Source organism: Poecilia mexicana, unplaced genomic scaffold, assembly GCF_051168715.1.
Source record: "Poecilia mexicana isolate PSO_F unplaced genomic scaffold, ASM5116871v1 scaffold_17, whole genome shotgun sequence".
Taxonomy (NCBI): Eukaryota; Metazoa; Chordata; class Actinopteri; order Cyprinodontiformes; family Poeciliidae; genus Poecilia; species Poecilia mexicana.
Genome location: NW_028263386.1, coordinates 21,717,324 through 21,738,003, shown reverse-complemented (window position 1 = coordinate 21,738,003; position 20,680 = coordinate 21,717,324). Strand labels below are relative to the sequence as shown.

The 20,680-nt window shown below is 41.0% G+C and overlaps 2 protein-coding genes across 2 annotated transcripts; one reads left to right on the top strand and one right to left on the bottom strand.

Annotated features, from left to right (window-relative positions):
* Positions 1 to 25: 25 nt before the first annotated feature.
* cunh14orf119 (chromosome unknown C14orf119 homolog) lies at positions 26 to 1,973 on the bottom strand. The gene is made up of 2 exons (XM_014967837.2): positions 1,285 to 1,973; positions 26 to 1,198 (listed from the first exon to the last, which is right to left on the bottom strand). The coding sequence occupies exons 1-2, from the start codon at positions 1,702 to 1,704 to the stop codon at positions 1,025 to 1,027; spliced, it is 594 nt and encodes a 197-aa protein (XP_014823323.2). The 5' UTR covers positions 1,705 to 1,973; the 3' UTR covers positions 26 to 1,024.
* A 756-nt stretch (positions 1,974 to 2,729) lies between these two features.
* Positions 2,730 to 20,438, top strand: acin1a (apoptotic chromatin condensation inducer 1a). Its single transcript, XM_014967833.2, has 18 exons — positions 2,730 to 2,919; positions 4,647 to 4,712; positions 4,903 to 5,014; positions 5,106 to 5,161; positions 7,201 to 10,098; positions 10,839 to 10,982; positions 12,262 to 12,329; positions 12,582 to 12,639; positions 13,980 to 14,019; positions 14,243 to 14,379; positions 15,508 to 15,651; positions 15,748 to 15,943; positions 16,055 to 16,200; positions 16,794 to 16,901; positions 17,003 to 17,110; positions 17,554 to 17,875; positions 17,975 to 18,066; positions 19,097 to 20,438. The coding sequence occupies exons 1-18, from the start codon at positions 2,782 to 2,784 to the stop codon at positions 19,463 to 19,465; spliced, it is 5,202 nt and encodes a 1,733-aa protein (XP_014823319.2). The 5' UTR covers positions 2,730 to 2,781; the 3' UTR covers positions 19,466 to 20,438.
* Positions 20,439 to 20,680: the final 242 nt, after the last annotated feature.

Here is a 20,680-nt window from a genome sequence, read left to right as displayed (position 1 = left end):
AATGAAACTCAACCGTTCAACTTCATAAAACAAAGCATGTTTTTATTGAAAACATGTTGGCATTGAGAAACATTACAAATCTCTGTAGAAAAAAACCCATTCACGTCAAATGATCACAAAGGATTTCATCACAGTTTAAACAATTACATGGGTTTGAAAAAGAACAGCAAAAAAACAAAAACAGGGTTCCTACGGGGTCTGGAAAAGCAGAGACGCACCAGTCAATCAACCGCAGATCGGAATCACAAAGTTTTATAACAAGTGATCGGAGTGTCTGCTGCCAGAAAAATCTGACACGCCGATCACCAAAAAAAAGAAAAAAAAACTCCCACTATTTTTGGTCTATAAACAAATGACATGAGGTAAATATAAACGTTTTATACGTTGTCATGTGCTGTGAGGCATCAATAGGGATAATCTTATAATTCCTTCATTCAACCCCAATCAAAAAACTTGTTTTTCCCTCCACTTTCCTTTGCTTCATGCCTTGTGGACAAAAGTCAGAATCAGCAGACCACAGCGGCAAGGAAAATTAGAAATCGGTATCGATGGTGCATTTCTATTTAAAACAATGGGAAAATATGGAATTTGATTTATACTTATTCCAGGTCTGGACCAGTAACAGAAATATATTTAATGAAATATTTATTTTCGCACCCAATTGTCTGCATGAAAAAAACAAACAAAAAAACTGTAAAAACTGCTGTTAAAGTGTTTTTTTTTAAGTTGTACATCTGTCTTTTCTCTCCATCCAGTCTTCTGTTGAATAATCTCTGTCCATCCATCAATCCATCCATCCATCAGCTCCCTTGTGGTGTTTCAAGGTTTCATCTTTAACACTGTACGAACATCTGATGTAAAATCATCCAAAAACCTTTCTATTGTTTCTTAAATACGGGGCAAAAATTGACTCAGAAATCTGAGTATCTGAGACTGGAAAAGCGTGGACCTTCTATGTAAGAAGTGTGTAGGAAATCTAAGGAATGCAGTATCTGCATGCATGTCCTCTGATGAAGACTTCTGCTCAGTCTCTTCCTGCAGTGCCAGCTACACTCCTGTAGAAGTGGGCAACAAACATGGGGTCCTTCTCCTCCAGCATGTGCAGGAAATGATTCCTCTCCTCTTCCCCCCAGGACTCAAACCACTGGGTCCACAGCCGGAGTTGGCATTCAAAGATGTTGGGGAGTTTGTCTTTGACCTGTCACAAAGCAGTAATTAAGATTTTTATTTTTTAAAGTGTCATCTCAAGAAATGCATGTTCACCTGTAACAGAGCAGAAAGTACCTGAAGGGTGCTGAGTGAGTCTAGGAGAGTGCACACTTTCCCCGGCACGGCTTTGCCAACAAGATCCTGCAGGAACCTCTCCTTCTGGGGGTCATTCCAGCCTTGGAACCAGCTCAGGACACATCGCTGCTCCTGGAAGGTCACATAGGAGATGGGCTCTGGTTGTCTGTCTTGACCGGCGCAGGACAGGTTCTCCAGGCTGGGAGGGCTGGCTGCAGCCTGAGGAGCTGATGGCAGGTCAAACTGGCCTGGAGAAGGCAGGCCAGCCCCGCTGTTGCTCTGGGTAGCAGGGGTCGCTGCTCCTGCTGGTACACTAGTGGGATTATAGGGACTGCCGAGGATATTCGGGGCTGTAAATTGCTGGCCATCAGCGGCCTGCCGCTGGTATGGACCTTGACTGACCTGACTGAACCACGACATTTCTCAGAAAGTGTTTTCAACCAGAAAAAAGTTTGCTGGAGTTTGAAACGCCAGCGGCGGAGAAACCCTCCCGGGTTTGTTTACATGCGGTTTAAGCAAGACCGCCGCTCGAGCGTTAATTTAAAGCTAGCATCACTTAACACCAGCTGTTTAAATTACCAAAACCGGCTTAATTTGAAGTTAAACTACGTCATTTTGCTCATATTTAGATACCTCTTATGTCTACTTAGCAGCAGTCGTGTAGTTGCAAAAATACACAGGAAACGGAAACAGTTTAAAACCTCTTTCTGTACGGAAGTGAAGATTGCGCAGGATTTGCGCAAAATGTTGTCTATAGTTATAAAAAGTAAAACATTGATATAGATTTATAACATATATGTACACACATTTGAAGTGCATAATGTGAATTGTGTGTTCTGTAAACTTAATTTTTCTTTGAGTTATTTTAATATTTATGAGAGGTGTTGTGTCTAGATGGGTTTCACCATCTAAATGCGCATTCTTACTGTCACAAGCTTACGGCAACCGGCTATATACGTCATGGTGCATTCAAGTACACTTCGTACTAGAGATCATCTGTTTTGAAAGAGGCTTACAATTATTTGATCACATTCTTTTTTTAATCAAATATCAAACAACCCTTTTCATACCAGATATTGCAAAAGACCGTATCAGGTCCTGAGGACAAATTTAATTTTGGGCTTCGCCTCCAGTTAAGGTGCTAAAAGGGAGATCAGTACAATACCACTGACCTCCATTTTATATGTTAAATATTTTTCATAAGTTAGGCGGATACCATGATAGTAAAAATACCACGCTCTCTTTTTAGGAGTTTTCAGAATTATGATGTGTTTTCTTGTTTGTCAACGAGAAAAATCATTCCGAGATTTACAGTTTCATGTACGACTCGACTTAAATGCACCACGGATTTCAACGCTGCTGTAAAACGCTGTGCAGGGGCGCATCTTGACGGGGGAATGTGACTCTTCACAACACCAGGAAGTGAGCGGCGGTGACGCAGGGTGGAGGAAGGCGGCGCTCGGCGCACTCGCTGGGAACTGACTAGAGGAACGGAAAATGGCGGACCTCGAAGACGTTACGCTGGACGGGAGACCGCTCCAGTCCCTCCGTGTGGCGGACCTCAAAGCGGCTCTGGAGGAGAGGGGGCTGTCGAAAAGCGGACAGAAGAATGCTCTCATTAAAAGACTTAAAGGGGTAAGGTTTACAGCGAAACGCAGTGCCGCTGGCGAATCCCTAGCTAGCGTCAACGATGAGACGGGCTGATGCTCTCCGTAGAGGGCCGATAACTGAGTGTCGTTACTGCCGAGCGTAGTGGAGTTATCGAGGCTGAGCCCAGCTGTTAAATGTCTGCTTGTTCCGCATACTTGCTTGTTGCGGTTCTGTCTGCACAGCCTTGCCGATCTCAATGTGTGCACTGTAGTTCATCCAACTTATTAGCCAACGCTAAACTGTTTGTTGGTGTAATGTTGTGCAGTTAGCCTGTTAGCTTCCCCCTGCTAACGCAGTGAAATGAGCGGTGGCCTGAGCTGCTGGCTCGCTTCTGTGTCCACTACAAAATAAACCCGGTTAGGGTGCTGGGGTGCGCTCCCCGTGAGTCTTGTTTGCGCCACTTTGTTTACATTGCGACATTTTCCGCCATGAAACTTGGCGTCAGTCTCTGTCCCGTCAAACACCGCGATGTGTGTACAATGTACCCGCTGAAATGCAGTAAATAATTAAGTGGTCCACAAATGTCAGCGGCTAGCTCGTTTGACTTTTTTGTTTTTCCTTTTTTTGAATGTAATCAGCGCTTTTTGACAACTGCATATTTTATTATGTTTACTTTAGGGCTTTATATCACTTGTTGCTACATTATGTCATTTTTTTTGTTGCTAAGAATCTTATGGTTGCGAAGTTGTAAAAAAAATACTCTTTGACATTTATCAGATATTAGTTTGTATTTATTTGTGTTCATATACCAGGGTGAATAATACCTTGATCATTCAGTTAGGTTACTTCTTATATTGTGGATGTGGTTCATTATTATAGTATCAGAGAGCTCAATAATAATGGTTATGATTAATTGTCATTGTGAAAATTTGCCCATAGGTTGACAGTTGCCACATTTGTTTGGGTTGGGTCGGGTCCCATTACCTAAACCCAGCTTACTTGCTTCTGATAAGAAAACGTTAACGTATCAACAGGTTTTCTGGTTGCTTACTGCACTTAGATTTATCTATAAAGACCATCAGATTCCACATTAGGGGGAAAAAAGAAGAGCATTTTTGCTTGCATGGCTTTTTAGAAAAGTTTTCACATTTTGTCAAATTACAGCAAAAAAAGCTCCAAATTTTTTTGGAGGGATTATATGTGACATTCAAACACAAACCTGAGCATAGTTGTAAAGTGAAATAAAAATAATATTGTTATTGTTTTCTTTTTACATTCTTTTCTTTTACAAAATAAAAAAATATATATTTGAAAAGTGTTATGTGAAAAGTGTTTAAACATGTCACTCAGCATCGTTCAGTCAATCTTCCCAAAATGAAAGCAGTATTGCACATTAAGACACGACCTTGCACTTGGTCAGATGAGGGCAAAACTAAACTGTTTGGCTTATATTTAAAAAGCATTCGTGTCAGAAAAATAAAAAGCATAACAATACACATCAATCTGAACACATTACCACATAAGTGGCCCATTTTCAGATTTTAGTTTGTTAAAAAAAAAATCATTCTCTTCACTTACTTAATTGCACTCATTTAAGTAGATTTATCATATAATATGCCTATAGGATTCTTGAAAAAAATGTGGGTTTTAATTTGGTTACATGTTAAATAGTGAGATGAATTTTTTCTGCTAGTTACATTCCATATGCTCATTCCTTTTATTAATTGTAAAACATTAATTAACAGAGCCTGTTGTGTATATCTCCACAACAGGCTCTCATGCTGGAGAATTTGCAGAAGACCTCCACTACGCATGTCGGACTGCAGCCCAACTCTCAGGTAAATCTCAGAGGTGCTTTTATTGTCATTTCTAAGGCTGGGAGTCTTTTTAAGCGACAATCTCTGATCTATAAATAACCAAATGTGTTTTAACACACCACTTCTTTATACGTCTGCAAAAGTACGTTTGGTTGCCCCTGCGGGACTGCGCTTGATCATTTTTCATTTCTAATATCATATCTATATTTAGATTGGCGAGGAAATGAGCCAGAACAGTTTTATCAAGCAGTATCTGGCTAAGCAACAAGAGCTCCTGAGGCAGCGTCTGGAGAGGGAGGCCCGTGAAGCGTATGAAACGAACGGTGAGTGCTGCTAGAGATCCGTCCACTGCTATTATTTATGACTCGCCTCGTTGGTCTGTTTGAAAGTTTGTCATTCTCTGTTTGTGAGCAGAGCAAGAGGGCCACACACAGGTTAACAACAGTACATCGTGCCCTCCTCCTGCCCAGGTTAGTAAGCTGCTTTTTCCTTCCTTTTTTTTTTTTTTTTTTTTGCATGCCTTTTATTATTTTTATCATTCCTTTCCCCACTAAAGGGACTTTTTTGGTTGTATGAGAAAATTTGTAGTGCCATGTACAGATATGTGCCTTGAATTCGTCCCGTTTTGTGATGTTATGACCATGAACTGCAACGCAGGAGAGGGATTTTAGGATATGCTACCACATATTTGTGCACAATTATGAAGTAGACAAAAAAAAGAAAAATGTTTTTCAATTGAAAACTGAAAAATGTGGTGTCTGTTTATATTCAGTACTTTGAATAACTAGCGGTTTGGGGTGTATCCCTACCTCCTTCGCTTATCTAGGTGCTGATATTTTTGCCCATTGTTGCATTCAGATTGGTTTAAGCTGCAGAATAAAATACATTGAGAGTGCCTGGAAATAACAAATATTTTAAGGCTTGCCACACATTTCTTAATTGGAATTGGTCTGAATGTTGACCGGTTCATTCTCACACATGAACGTGCTTTCATCTGGACCTGTACAGAGTATGTTCTGGTGTGTGCCGAGTTGTTCCGCTAGAACAGGAACCTCCACCCTCGTCTGAAGTTTTTTTCCGTAGTTCCTAACAGGTTTCTTCTGTATTAAAATCTGTGTCAATTTCATCAAATCTAGACCAGTTTTCTCCTCCATATGGGACAACAGCACAAAGGGGAATGCGTGCTCAGATTGCTGTGCAGCATTAGTTTTCCATATTGCACTTTGCATATTAGCCAAAAACTTAAATTTTAGTTTCATCTGCGCATGTCACCATTTTCCAGATGTTGCTGTGTCTACTTATCTTGCGGCAAATGTTAAATAGGACCTCTTGTGGCTTTATTTTTTCCAGTCTTTCATAAGGGTCACATATGTGGATTAAATAAGTAATATCAGTCCTATTATCAGACTTTTCCATTGGAGCTCTGGGTCTGTAGAGATAACATTGACTTCTCGTTTGCTTCTCTGATCAATGCTTTCATTGTACAGCCTGTTTATTTAGTTGCACGGCCTTGTCTTGGATTTTCAGATGAGGGATTAATCTGTATAAAATGTTCAGCACTTGGGATGCTGTTTTATGACCTTAACTAGGATTTAAACTTCTTCAAAACTTTCTTCCTGTCTGCTATCTTCCTTGCTCTTCACAATATTGTCAACTCTAAACTAGGGCTTGACAATATGGCCGAAAACAGTCTGATGATGAGCATTTTATATCAGTCTTTTGATAATTATTGATTCGTTTTTTTTGTTGTTTTAAATATGTTAAATACGGCCAAAATGGTGTCCTGGTCTTTCCTGATTTATCCACAGTCATCACTTCATGTTGTTGTTTTTTATTTTTAAGCAGTTATGAGGCACAGTAACAAGTTACTCAACAGGTTGTTGCTAGGTAACCAAAAAGTGAGTGGCGTATTTGGTGCCATCCACGTTAGTTGTGAGAGGTTGAGCAGCTAAAGTCTTTCCTCTGCCTACATCCCCCAGAATGCTGTGCAGTTCAGTGAATATTCTATATATTGCATATTCTATCCAACACACTAACTATGTGTTGTTAGTGGACACATCCATCCATCCATCCATCCATTTATTTATTTATTTTTTCTGTACACCCTTGTCCCTTAGAGGGGTCTGGAGGGTTTCTGGTGCCAATCTCCAGCTAACGTATTGCTTGATTTATTGTCTATATCAAACCTGTGAGGCCTTCGCAGAACAGCTGGATTTATACTCAGCTGAAGGCACAGAGATGACTTCTGTTCACTAACAAGGGAGTTTTGAAGTCAGACTGTTTCACCGGTTTTTGTTTGGGGGTGTTACAGTAAAAGAGGTCTGACTGCATTTTAATGCCACGATCTCAAGATTTTTGATTTGTTAAAAAAAAGGTTAAAATCATGGATAATTTACTTTACACTTCAGTTATTGATTAAATGAATAACAATACAACTAAGTCTGGAAATACCAATTTAGTCACTATATTTCTAAGAGAGGTTATCATAATTCATTTCGTTGCTCATCAGGAAGTCACACCAGCTGCTCAACATAAGCCCCCTGGGCCCTCGGATGGAGAGGGATTCTTTGGTTCGGTCAATGCAGGACAGGGGAACAGGAACCAGGAGGCAGACGTGTCCAGCCCCCCTGCTTCCGGCTCCATGGCTATGCGAGCTCCTGCTTCAGAGCAGCGGTCAGAGCGAGGTTCTGCCTCCAGCGAGGTTGCAGGCGACAGTGATGACGACGACAGCGAGGAGGATGGCGACGATGACGAAGACTGGGGCAGCAGCGCCCCGAGAAGAAGCCTCCGAGAGCCTGCCAGAGTGCCCGCGGCGCGGTCCGGTGCAGCACGCCACCCGCAGCCCCAGCAGCAGCACATCCCCCCTCTTTTGTCTCCTCAGCTCCGGCAGCCAACGCCTCCTCCTTCCCCTCCTCCAGAGTTATCGTTCCCCTTACCTGACACCCCCAAACAGAGCCCACCGAGTCCCCCTGTTGCCGCGGCCAGGCACTCGCCCAGCTCCTCCAGCTCCGGCTCGTCCAGCAGCGGCAGTCGCAGTAGCAGCCCAGAGCCGCAGAGAAGTGCCGACCGTAAACCCGGTCCGCTTACCCTTCTGGCACGTAAAATGGAGTCCGAGGGTGCCTTCTCCGGAGGAGGCTGGCATGGCCCTGATGGCGAAGGTGACAGGCAAGACAGCGGTTCAGCTTCACTTATGGCTTTTCCTGGCAAAGGGCCTCTGGATGGTTTGGGGTCCGCTGGAGTGATTCCAGGCACACATTCAGCCCACATCCAACTATCTGGGGGTATACGCAAGGCCGCTGTAGCGGAGGAAAGAGAGAGGGAGCGGGTGATTGAGATGGAAAGACAAGAAAAGCAAAGACAACTTGAGCGGGCAGCAGAGGAAGAACGACAAAGAGCCATCGCACTGGAACGGGAGAGAGAGAGGATTGAGCGCCAGCAAGCTTTAGAAAGAGAGGAGAGAGAAAAACGAGAGCGAGAGCTTGCTCTTGAAAAAGCGAGACGAGAGAGGGAAGAAGCTTTGGCTAGAGAGAGGGAGGAACGAGAGAGGGCAATGGAGCTAGAGCGGCAAAAAGAGCTCGAAAGACAGAGAGCTTTGGAGGAAGAACGTCTGCTGAAAGAGAGGAAGGAGAAGGAGAAACGGGAGAGAGAGGAAATGGAGAGGGCAATGGAACGAGAAAGAGCCAAGGAGAGAGAACGGCTAGAGAGAGAGAGAGCTCTGGAGGCTGAGCGAAGGGAGAAGGAAAGACTTGAGAGAGAGAGAGCTCTGGAGCAGGAAAGACTGGAGAGGGAAAGGATAGAAAGAGAGAGAGCTCTGGAGAAGGAGAGATTGGAAAAAGAAAGACTTGAGAGAGAGAAAGCCCTGGAGAAGGAGAGATTGGAAAAAGAAAGACTTGAGAGAGAGAAAGCCCTGGAGAAGGAGAGATTGGAAAAAGAAAGAATTGAGAGAGAGAAAGCCCTGGAGAAGGAGAGATTGGAAAAAGAAAGAATTGAGAGAGAGAAAGCCCTGGAGAAGGAGAGATTGGAAAAAGAAAGGATAGAGAGAGAGAAAGCTCTGGAGCAGGAGCGATTAGAAAAAGAGAGAATAGAAAGAGAGAAAGCTCTAGAGCAGGAGAGATTGGAAAAAGAGAGGATAGAAAGAGAAAAAGCTTTAGAGCAGGAACGATTGGAAAAGGAAAGATTAGAAAGAGAGAAAGCTCTAGAACAGGAACGATTGGAAAAGGAAAGAATAGAAAGAGAGAAGGCTCTGGAGAAGGAAAGATTAGAAAAGGAAAGGATAGAGCGAGAGAAAGCTCTAGAACAGGAACGATTGGAAAAGGAAAGAATACAGCGTGAGAAAGCTGCCGAGTTGGAGAGGATTGAGAGAGAACAGGCCTTAGAGCAAGAAAGAATAGAAAAAGAAAAAGCTCTAGAGAGAGAAAAACTGGAAAAGGAGGAAAAAGAACGAATAGAACGAGAGCAAGCATTGGAAAGAGAAAAAAGAGAGAGGGAGAAAAAAGAGCAGGCTGAGAGAGAGGCAGCTCTGGAACGGGAGAGGATGGAGAAAGAGCGAGCTGAGAAAGAAAGGAAAGAACAGATTGAGAGAGAAAAGGCCTTAGAGTTGGAGAAACTAGAAAGAGCTCAGGCCCTGGAGATGCAGAAGGCCTTGGCGCAAGAACGTGCTCTGGAACAGGAACAGTTGGAAAAGCAGATGGTAGAGGAGCAACAGAAGAAGGCACTGCATCAAGAAAAAGAGAGAGATGCTAACCTTCTTCCTGCAAGTGGTGGCAGTGCGCCAGAGCAAGAAAATGCCCATGCCCCGGTGGCCCAGAGTGAATCCCAGCCCTCAGACTCTGGTTCCACACCTCTTTCTCCGCAATCATCGTCTAAGAAGTTTCGCTTCCTTAGGGACTCCCCAGCTCGACCTCAGTCCGGTTCTATTGTCATCAAGCGGCCCCGTACATTTTCTGACACCCCCCAGTTTCGGGCATCCCCCGTCACTTCACCGACTAGCATTGGGGGTCAAAGACCAGGAGGAACCCTGACCTCCACCAACCAGGAAGACGCAAAGATTCAGTCCAAGCAGGATGTTGGCGCTGTGTCTGTAGGCTCTACAGGGACTGGTTCCGATGGACTGAACGCCAACCGCACTGCAGCCCACCCGGGTTCCAGAGAAGAAACATCCACGGCGGAGGCTACAGTGCCAAAGACTGAAGAGTCTGTTGAGGGCAAGGATGAAAGGAAAGACTCTTCAATTTCAGAGGATAAAAGTGGCAGAGAGGCAAAGAAAGAAGAGAAAAAAGCACGACGAAGATCATCGTCAAACGATTACTCTTCCTCAGATTCAGACTCTGGGTCTTCGTCTTCTCGATCATCCAGTTCATCCTCATCTTCTCAAGATAAAGCGGTCTCCACCTCCAGGATGAGACGGGTAAGCCCTACAACCTCCAATTTGTTCTTTTTGGACAGATAGATTATGTGTGAAATAAGAATCTACATATAGTTTGATTACTAAGCTATTGGGCATGACCCAGTGTTATATTCTCACAGTGTGGTGGAACTGTCTACAGGACCTTGGCAGCAACAACTGCTATCAAGCATTAGCAATGAGTGTTTCACATCGCTGTGCAGGGATTTAGATCTACTCTTCTTTGCAGACATGAACACTCAGAAATGCACTAGTGTTGTTTTAAACATGCCAGACGGATAGAGGGCAGCGTAGCGCAAAGCTAAAACCTGATGTCAGCCAATCCGATTGCTTCAAATTTACACACCTCTCATTGGCTTGTTGAGATGTTTTTCCCCGTGGATTGAGTTTATGACCAGCCTCTAGCTGAGGTCAGTGTGTTCTGCAGTTTCTAGGATGTTCTGGGTTCTTTTGTGAATGAACCTTTGGGGTGATTTAGGTAGGAGGGTTTGTTTCTCACCTCCATTTTTAGAAATGGTTTTGTAATACTTTTCCAACTGATGTAAATTTCAGTAGCCTTTTTCCTTCTAATAAATAAAATTAACATTTGAAATCAGCTTTCTTTTTTCCACACTTGGTGTAGTTTAAAAATGTATAAAAAGTCCAAATAATTTTTCACGTCATATACTTTTACAATAAGGATAAAGAAGTATTTTGTCAATTCTATCTGAACTATTTTTTAACTCTTTTACTTTTTATTACAGGAGGGGAAACATGAAAGAGGCTCGTCACTGCAGGCAGCCGAGTCTCAGTCTGAGGATTCGAAGGAGAGCCCAAAGGCCTCCCATCCTGAAAAAGAGCTGCCTGTAGCCAGGATTAACACCGCAGATGGAGACGTTCACACTACGGTCAGCAGCATAATGAACCTTTATTTATTACACTTGCTTTTTAAAATAACTCTTTGTTATCCACCTGAGGGACTATTGTAAATATTATTTTTTGTTCCTGCTGACTGGAACGTGATGTAATCTGTCTCTCTTTTCTCTTTGTCTTTTTTCCATTTTTGCATTTCTTTTTTTCGTTCTTTTTGTCTTGTCTTTCTTTTGTCTTTTTCTCTTTTTCTCCTGCCCTGTCTGACTTTTTTCATTCTCTTTTGACCTTTTTTCTTTCCTCCTTCCTCTCTTTCTTTCTATTTGTCTTTCTTTTTGCCTTTTCCTTATGCTTGCTAAATGATATTTGCATCAAGTACTTTTTGCCCGTTTTTTAAAAACATTTTACGCGGTGAAAAACAAAAATACTTTTATCATTATTAATTTTATTTTATAGACAGAAACACTAATTTATTTATTTCAATCTAATGCAGTTTATATACATGGCATCAGTTCATTTATTCATTATTTCAAGTCACTGTAAAAGACAGTCAGATGCACTTCATGTCTGATGATTTTGAATTCAGTTCCTCATCTTTCCAAAGCGATCCAGGCAAATATTGTCAGACGTTCACTGAAATCCATCATAAGTCTGTTTCAAGTGTAAAATCCACGTTAGTAAAAATTAGCCTCAGGAAACCAGCATCATTCAAAATAATTTTATTTATTTAATATAATGCATTTGTTGGCTCTTTAGCAATATATATTGAGCAGGCATATGAATATCATAACATGGTTTTAATTACAAATTTCTGATAATTATTGAGTCGGTAAGTAATAAAATTCATTAAATAGAGATAAGGAGTAGGATTAAATATGTGTTCACGTTTTCCTGCTTCTTCTCAAACAGAAAAGTAGTGACAAGCTAATTATTTTGTTCTTGGATATGTACACACATGTCTTCTCTGTCTAACTGATTACTTGTTCTTTTAAAAAAAACTTGTTTGAAATAAATAAATTAAATGGGAAAATACATATCAAAACCCTTCTAAAAATATTCTTCATTTTATTAGTTTATTACCAGAAGAGATTGTTCTAAATCCTATCAGTGGTAAATTGTATTTATATTTTATTCTTTTATTAGTAAAACAAATGACAGGAAATTATGTTTTGTAAGGTAATGTTTTTTGGTTTTTTTTGTAAAATGTATTAATTATAATTTGGGGTGAAATCTTTATCTTTCCCATTTAGGAAGCTTCACTTTGAGCATGCAGTTTCATTTTTATAAATATATATTCTGCCTTTTCTAAATTACCAGAAACAAACGGATGCAAACAGGAAGAGAAAACACAGCGAGATGGAAGAAGAGGAGGAGGAACAGCAAAGGTCTGTTTAGCTGCTCTGGTTTTATCCGGTTCCCACGCTAAAAACGAGTTTTATCTGTGTCACCTTGAGCTTCCCCAGCTTCACTTTGCTGGATCAGACACAACTAGCAGAAGCACCTTATCATGTCTTGCTTTAAAATATAATAGTCCAGCTTTCAAAATCCCCAACAGCTTCTTATCTGAATTTGACGCAGGCATTTTCGAGGTCCGCATTAGAATGAGTATATGATTTGTATTTCTAACCTTTATGCAGGCAGGAGAAGGAGGCTTCCACGGCAGATCCAGAAAAGTCCTCAGAGTCCAGTGAGGAGGTAAGACACCAATGGATGGACAGCAAAACTGTCAACAAATAGACACAACCACTGTGAAACATTTTTTTTTTTACAATTACATAAACAGATGTGTTTTGTGCTCAGTTTTATTGATCAGTTTATTCACTGGTTTAATTGCAGTGTTAAAATGGAAACTGTTTCTGAAACAAGTTTTCTTACTTTGGTTGACATTCAGACTTCAGTTGATTGTCTAGATGACAAATAATCCCACAAAATTGAACTACAAAAGACAGAGGCTGTCTTGTATTCATCAAGATGGCCTTCTGGAGCCATTAACTGGATCACAACTTTCAAAGAACATGACAGCAGCTTCTTGATGATCCCTGTTTCATCTTGCTCTGCTGTGTTTTTCCGATCAGTATGAGGAACACAAACAACATCTCAGATATTTTCTCTACAGACTATAACTGCGGCAACTTCACAGGGATGCTTGGATTTTGTTTCATCTTTGAAACCACTAATAATGTTGTCTCTGGATTGTGTTTAGCTGGACTTTGTTTTTTTTTTTTGTGTGTTTTTGTTTTTTTTTTCATTTAAACTGAAGAACAACTTGCTGCTTAATGTGTCTGCGGAGAACTGAACGTTTAGGTTGCGGATTTTGGTGACTGTCTAAAGCGTGCGTCTGGTTCTGATCGTCATCCTTCCTGCTGTTGGTGACGCATCAGAAGGACTCATGAAAACACACATTTCAGGGCCCAGAACCTAGAAGACAGTCGCACTTGTGCTTCACACTCCAGTCCCAACGTCTCAGCCAGCACTGATTGATTCTTCCCCGTCCTGGAATTGCCCCAACCGCCATCTTTAGTCCTGTAATCAGCTGGCCCCTGTGGATCAGTGGGGACCTCTGCTGGGTGGCGGTAAAATTAAAACACTGAAAGAAGGCACATGTGAAGCGGACATTATTAGTTAATCGATTGGAACTCTTGTTAAATCGAATAAGCCATTGATCGACAATTAAGTTGATTAATTCTTTGCAACCCTAACTGGGTTAATGAATCGCTGGTGTTGTGATCGGACACTTTAGCTTTCTCAACTGAATTATTTAAAAGAAAAAGAAAAAAAAAAAAAAAAAAAAAATATATATATATATATATATATATATATATATGAGACAGATATCATTTGCAAGGAATTTGAAAACATCCTTGCAGAGCAGTTTGTCCTTGTCCTTTTTTAGTTCTTACTTTTACCCTCACACTTGCTGCTTTTTGTTTCCTCCAACCTGATCTTTGCCGCTGCTCTCCTTTTATACTGCTTTCCCATGTAGTTTGGGTTGTTTTTTTCTTATATATCGTTTTTGTTTTGTTGTCGTTTTTCAGACACCGAAGGCTTTCTCCGGACGCAAGATCTCCCTTGGCAGTGAGTACATTCCTGGACTTCTAAGCTCTCATTTCTGACGCAGTAGAGAAACGAGAGCTAGGTTTAGTTTTGTGCTTCTTTCTTCCTAATAATTTTCATTGCTTGAATAATTTAAGTGTTTCATATAAAACAGTACAAACTCTGAACTACACATTCTACCTCAATGAAAGCATTGTTTATCTTTGGCGTCTTGCTTGTATCTCTGTATACTTTGATGTACCAGGCAGCAAACAGTCTCCAGGCAACACAGAGGCCGAACACGAGCCGGGGGCTGTGGCAGGTCGCAAGAGGAGGTGGGGCTCCAGCACAGCCGTCACTGCCAAAAAACCTTCCATCAGCATCACCACTGAGTCACTCAAGGTATTTGCAGTATTTTGCATAAGGTTTTTCTATTAATAATAGTTTGCAGCCTTGCAAAAGTTGACACATTTTGTTATAATCTCAAACTTTATCGCATTTCATGTGACAAACTGGATGTAAAGTAGTGGATGATTGTAAAGTGGAAGTGAAATCATTCATGGTTTTAAATTTTGCTTTGGAAAGGCGGTGTGCATTTGTAGTTGATGTAACCTTCAAAAGCCACTTAAGTATTAAATATATTTAATGATGTATTGGTAGAGTTTGTTGAAAAGCTTGACCTAAAACTCCTAATTCCAACTAGGTGTTTTCAAAATTTAGAAAATGTTTGATTTCTGTGTAAATCCTTGAAAGTGCTTTATATTCAAACTAAATTTTGTAATAAAATGCAGTCTAACATTTGATTTAAAGCCTAAATTTAGAAAGTTATTTACAGTTGAAGCCAGATATTTTCATACACTTTTTTTCTCACCATCTGAAGTTACATCAGACTAAACTTCTCTTGTTTTAGTTCTGTTACAATTACACAAATTATTTCTATTTCCTTTGAGAACATTTTTATTTTATTTTATTTTGTTTATCACTTTCTCTGTATATTGTTTTTAAGCATTTAATTTGTGCAGGAAGGTAATTTGTCTTAGCATGATTTCTTTGGATTGTTTCAGTGTGATGAATATTTATTATTCCTGATGGCTCAGTGACTTATTGATGTAGGTATCTGAAATAAAGGTTGATACGTTAAGTAACATTATTAAAAAATATATTATTTTTTAGTGTTTTGACCTGTTACCAGTCAGACATATAAGGTCTGAGAGAGAGAGAGACATTTCAAAGCATAAAATTTTGCCATATTCTGGTAATAAACTATGCCATACAACCAAAGCTGCTTCTTTTTTTCTTTTTTTTTTTTTTTTTTTTTTTTTGTTCCTTTGTAATGTTTTGATTTCCAAAGTGTGGTGCTGGAAAAGTTTCAAACTTACCTTGAAATTGCCTAACATTTACTGTTGTAAAAGTGTGCGAACCCTGTACTAGAATAATTAAACTTTATCAAATGTGCTGTTGTAAAAACTGCCTCTATACTCAAAACAACAAAAGACCAATAACTGTTCTTCCTCCTTTTCTTATTGTTAGTCCCTGATCCCAGACATCAGGCCGCCTGTCGGCCAGGAGGCTGTAGTGGATCTACATCCCGAGGAAGCCGCTCTGTCTGGCGCCGAGGATGAAGACCGGGAACGCTCCGACCAGGACCTTCAGATCCGACGCACCGTCACGCAGGTCATTCCGCAGCTCGAAACTTTTTAAAGACACTGTGACCAGGAACGAGTCCGTTCACGTCACGACGCTGACCTCTGCTCTCTGCTCCGTTTCCAGGTGGTGCCTGTCGAGAGCCAAGAGAACGGACAGAAAGAAGCGAAGAGAATGAGGCGGGATGACTTTGAGGAAGACGATTCTCAGGTAGAGGGGGAAAGCGTAGCGGCCCATGAGGAGCAGATGGACACGTCTCTCCCAGCAACTGTGGAAACCCAGTCGCCAACACTAGCAAGCCAAGATACTGAAACCAACACTGGTACAAGAAGAAAGCCGCGTCAAACACCTGTCCAAAGCTAAAAAGATGAAACTGATGTTTTCCTTTTATTTATGGACAAGATTAAACTCACAGTTCATAACATTTTTCCAGTGACACCCAGCGACACCCTCATCCGTCGCTCCATCAGCCAGCAGAAAACGGGCGTTTCCATCACCATTGACGACCCGGTTCGCACAGCCAGGCAGCCCTCACCGCCCCGAGGCCAAGTCTCCAGCATCGTTCACATCTGGAACCTGGTGAGAAAACGCTCCTGTCAGACTAAAGCTGCTATTTGCAGCTTATTTTAGGAAGCAGATCCAAAGTAGATGAGGTTCGAATGGTTTGTTCCAGCAGGTGGTGATCACGGTCTGCTGTGTCAGCTGCCTGTTTGTGGAAAAGTTAGCAGCTTTGAAAAGTGTGAAATTAGGTTATTTTCAACATTTGGACAAGAATGGGCGGAGAAAAAAATTAAAATTTTATTTTTTATTCCATCTTGTAAAAGAAAAAAAAAAGAGTTTCTGAGAAATTAAATCATCAAACTATTTATACTTGGATGATGACCGTCGCTGGTTTGTTACGTCCCAATTTAAGATTTGACTGTTTTAACAGATTTAAATGAATGTAAAATATTATCTATATTACAAAATGATGACCTGAAACGGTCTTTAGTTCATTTTTATTGTTTTTACCTCCAAAGATCAGTCCTGGATAACTTTGAAAACTTACCTTGAAAATGCTTGAAAAGTTCTCGAAGCCAGTAGAATAACGTTTTGGGACATTTAAAGTTTGAACGTCTATTGCGTAATGTTTTCATTTTTCGGTCATAAGCGCTGTGTAACGTTTTCTCCAGGTAAGGCCGTTCACACTCGGCCAGCTGAAGGAGCTGCTGAGCAGAACCGGCACTCTGGTAGAGGACGGATTCTGGATCGATAAAATCAAGTCCCACTGTTACGTCACTGTAAGTTTTTAACCCATATTTGTTTTCATCCTGCACATTTTGAGTCCGATTGTGGTTCCTGAAAGTTTTTTTTTTTTTTTCCCCTGAATCTTTCTCCGTAGTACTCGAGTACCGAGGAGGCGGTCGCTACCCGGGCAGCTCTTCACGGAGTGAAATGGCCTCAGAGCAACCCAAAGGTTCTCAGAGTAGACTTCTGCCAGCAGGATGAGGTAAGAGTCGATTTAGTCGGTGTTTTGTGTTGCAGCGACTGAGTTTCCATTAATCAACTGGAATTACGAAAATAAATTTGCTTGGTGGAAACAATTTTGAAAACCGTTTTGGCGCAAGGATCAAAATTAACCTATTTCGCAAACCTGCAAAGGAAACATTTTTTCTTCGCGTCACGAGTCGTGATCAACAACCGGATGTTACTACTGGAAGTACAGATGAAGGAGACGACAGGAGATGGCAGGAGGATGATGGCACTGCATAATTTTTTTTAATTTTTAGCACCAAACTTTTTCATGTGTGGTTTTAGCTGCGCATTTTATTCAACGGAAGCAACGCAGTTTTGAAATTGTTTTTTTTTTTTTTTTTTTTTTTTCACTGTTAGAAAAATATCAACAAAATCTTCCGCACATTCGTAACGGAAACGTGTCTCTCCGCTTCGTAGTTGGACTACCAGAAAAACTCCTCGGGAGCAGGCGACAAGCCTGGAGGAGGAGAGGACACGGGAGCCGCCGGCGCCGCCCCGGGACGTGGACGGACGTCAGGCCTGCCGTCGCTTCTCCCTGAGCGGGACCAGTGGGCGGAGCGCGAGCGGGAGATGGAGCGCAGAGAGCGGGCGCGGGCGGAGCGAGAGTGGGACCGAGACAAAGTGAAGGAGTTTGGGAAACCCGGAGAGGAGAGGGAGGGCGGTGCGCGAAGGTCTCAGTCCAGAGAGAGACGGCGGAAGGAGAGGGGGAAGAGCAAGGAGAAGAAGACGGAAAAGAAAGGTGAGAGGAGGACGGCTCATGTTAGATCCTTTAACCTGTACACGGAGGGATCGATGATAAATTTTTCTTGACCTTCTGTCGTTTTCTCTCTCAAAATAGCCGAGGATCCTCCTGCAAAGCTGCTGGACGACTTGTTCCGCAAAACTAAAGCGGTTCCCTGCATTTACTGGCTGCCCCTCACAGAGGAGCAGGTGAGAGACGAACCACACGCCAACTTTTACGCTGATTTTAAACATTTTTGTTTTCTTTTTGTTGCCTTACGAACACAAACTTTAGTGGGGTTTTTTTTATTATTTTTTATTTTAATGAACATAATTGTAAAGTTGAAGCAGTAAGATTTTTTTAAAGCATTTTTTTAAACATTTTTTTTATTACAAAAATATGAAAAGTGTGGCAATCTAATGTCCCAAAATAAAACTCGGTCAATTGTTTTCTTTCTTGAGCTGTTAAAACGTAACAAATCCACTGAGGAGGAACAAGCTCTAAATATATTTGGTCTAGTTTTTTAGAACATGAGAAATAAGACAAAACTAACTTACAAGTAACTTTTCAGCAAGATATAGGAGCTTTTTAAAGTAAATAATTCTTAAATAATGATTTTTTTAAAAAGTACTAGTTCCACTGGCAGATTTATAACAATATATTTTTCCCATAAGTGAAATAATCTGCCAGTCAAACTAGTACTTTTTGAAAAATTAGTGCTAAGGCATTATTGATTTAAATTAAATTACTTGTAAGTTAATTTTGTCTTATTTCACATGTACTAAGATATTTTCTCTAGAAACTGGACTAAACATACTTGGTAAGATTCTGTGTTTTTGCCGTGAAGTTAGTTTAGTCTTTAGATTTGTTGCAAGACTCACAGATACTTGACTTGTTGAAGATACTTGGAAAATAAACATCCATTTTTTTTTTCTCTTATTTTTCCATCTTTGCTTTTTTTTTTTTTAGTGCTACTATTACATATTAACTTATTAGAGGATACATTTCTCACACTGAACTTGTCCTTTAATAAAGGAGATTTTAGAACAAACTGTTCTGGACTTTTTCCAATGCTGGTCAGTAAAAATAAACAGTAACAGTGGGAGAGTTAATATTTTAAGGTGCATATTTATAATTCAACGTTTCTTGACTTCCCAAGTCACTTTACTGAGAAAAACGTATCTCAAAATGAAAAATTTTTTCCGTCTTGTTTTTTTTTTTTTTTTCCCCTCAATTTAGTTTCTTCAGCGAGAAGCGGCTCGAGCGGAAGAGGTAAAGGAGCGCGAGGAGCGGCGGAAAGAGCGCGAGAAGAGGCGAAAAGAGGAAGTGGAGGAGGAGGAGAAGAAAAAGGAGGAAGAACGCAAGGAGAGAACGAAAGCGGCGGGCACCTCCGCCGGAAACCGGAGCGAGGGTGAGAAGGACAAGAACCGAGAGCGGGAGAGGGACAGAGACCGAGGTCGAGACAGAGACCGGGACAGGGAGAGGGACAGAGACAGGGAGAGGGAGAACGACAAACGCAGGGACGGGTACCGTAGATCCGGGGGCGGCGGAGCGGGATCGAGCCGGCGCTCGCGCAGCCGGAGCGAACCGAGAGACAGGAGGCGCTGACGGGACTGCCATGTAGACCGCCGCTCCTGCATTTGCCTTTCACTACATGTACTTTGTTACAACAAAGACCCAACAGAGGACCAACTGATGTCATTTCCCCCCATCTCTCAAAAGCGTCACTTTTTTTTTTTCCTTTTTAAAGCACATCTAAGACCACAGTCATGCTTACGGAGACCGTGATGTTTTGCAGTGTTGTTTTCAATCCGATTGAGGTTTCAGATCATTTCCTTTATGCCTTCGCTGATGTTTTCTTTCAGTTTTTCGTCCTGATCGCGTAGCAGAACGGCACACTGGACAGTTTCAAACTACTACAAAGTCCACTTTTTCTTCAAAGTCTAGATGCTGATTATACTTTTTTCTTTTTCTTTTATTTTTTTAAAGCAGCAGTTGACTCCTCTGGGTTTCAGCATCCTGCAACTTGCTGAGGACTTCCTTTGTTGCTGCATGTAGTACAAAAGCTATGCTTTTTTTTTTTTTTTTTTTGCCAGTTCTGCCTGAAGAGAAAATTTGTTGGCCTGCGCATTTGCTCGCAGAAATCAAAAAATATCAGAAAAATCCCTGTTTGGCATTTTGTACAGACTTAAAATATCTGCAAAATCAAGTCTTTAAATAAGGCAGCTCTGGATTATTTTTGACTTAGTGTAAAAAAAAAACAAACTACTAAGACAATGCAGTGTTCCTGTTTCTTTGATAAGAGATGAGATCATTCTCTGTGGGAGAGAATCTGTCACGACTAACACGAGCTCGGATTATGTCCTCATTGAACCTCTTTCCCTCCTCCCATCCAGCTCTCCTGTCAATACAGGCCTGAGAGAGATCGCATTATATGTTCTCCCACCAATGGTTTTAATATTGTTTTTTTTTTAATCGTTATTTTATCATTTTAGTACAAAGATTTCATTTTGTTTTTAATTCTTTAAGTACGCCTATCAGTGGTGAATGTACAAATAATAAAAAAAATTGAAGTTTGAAATTATTGTCTTTTTTTTGTTCGGAGTAGCTGAGGAATTTTTTTTCTTTTCCTTTTTTACAGATGAGGAATTTTTCATGTCAGATTTAGTTTTTTATATCACACATCAAACTGGTTTTCATATCAGACAAAGACAACCAGAGTAAGAAAACAGTTTTCCATTTAAGGTTTTATTCATTAAAAGTTACTTGAACCAACCTGGCCCTCTGTGAGGAAGTAAGTTTAATAACTTGTCTTTTAGTTTT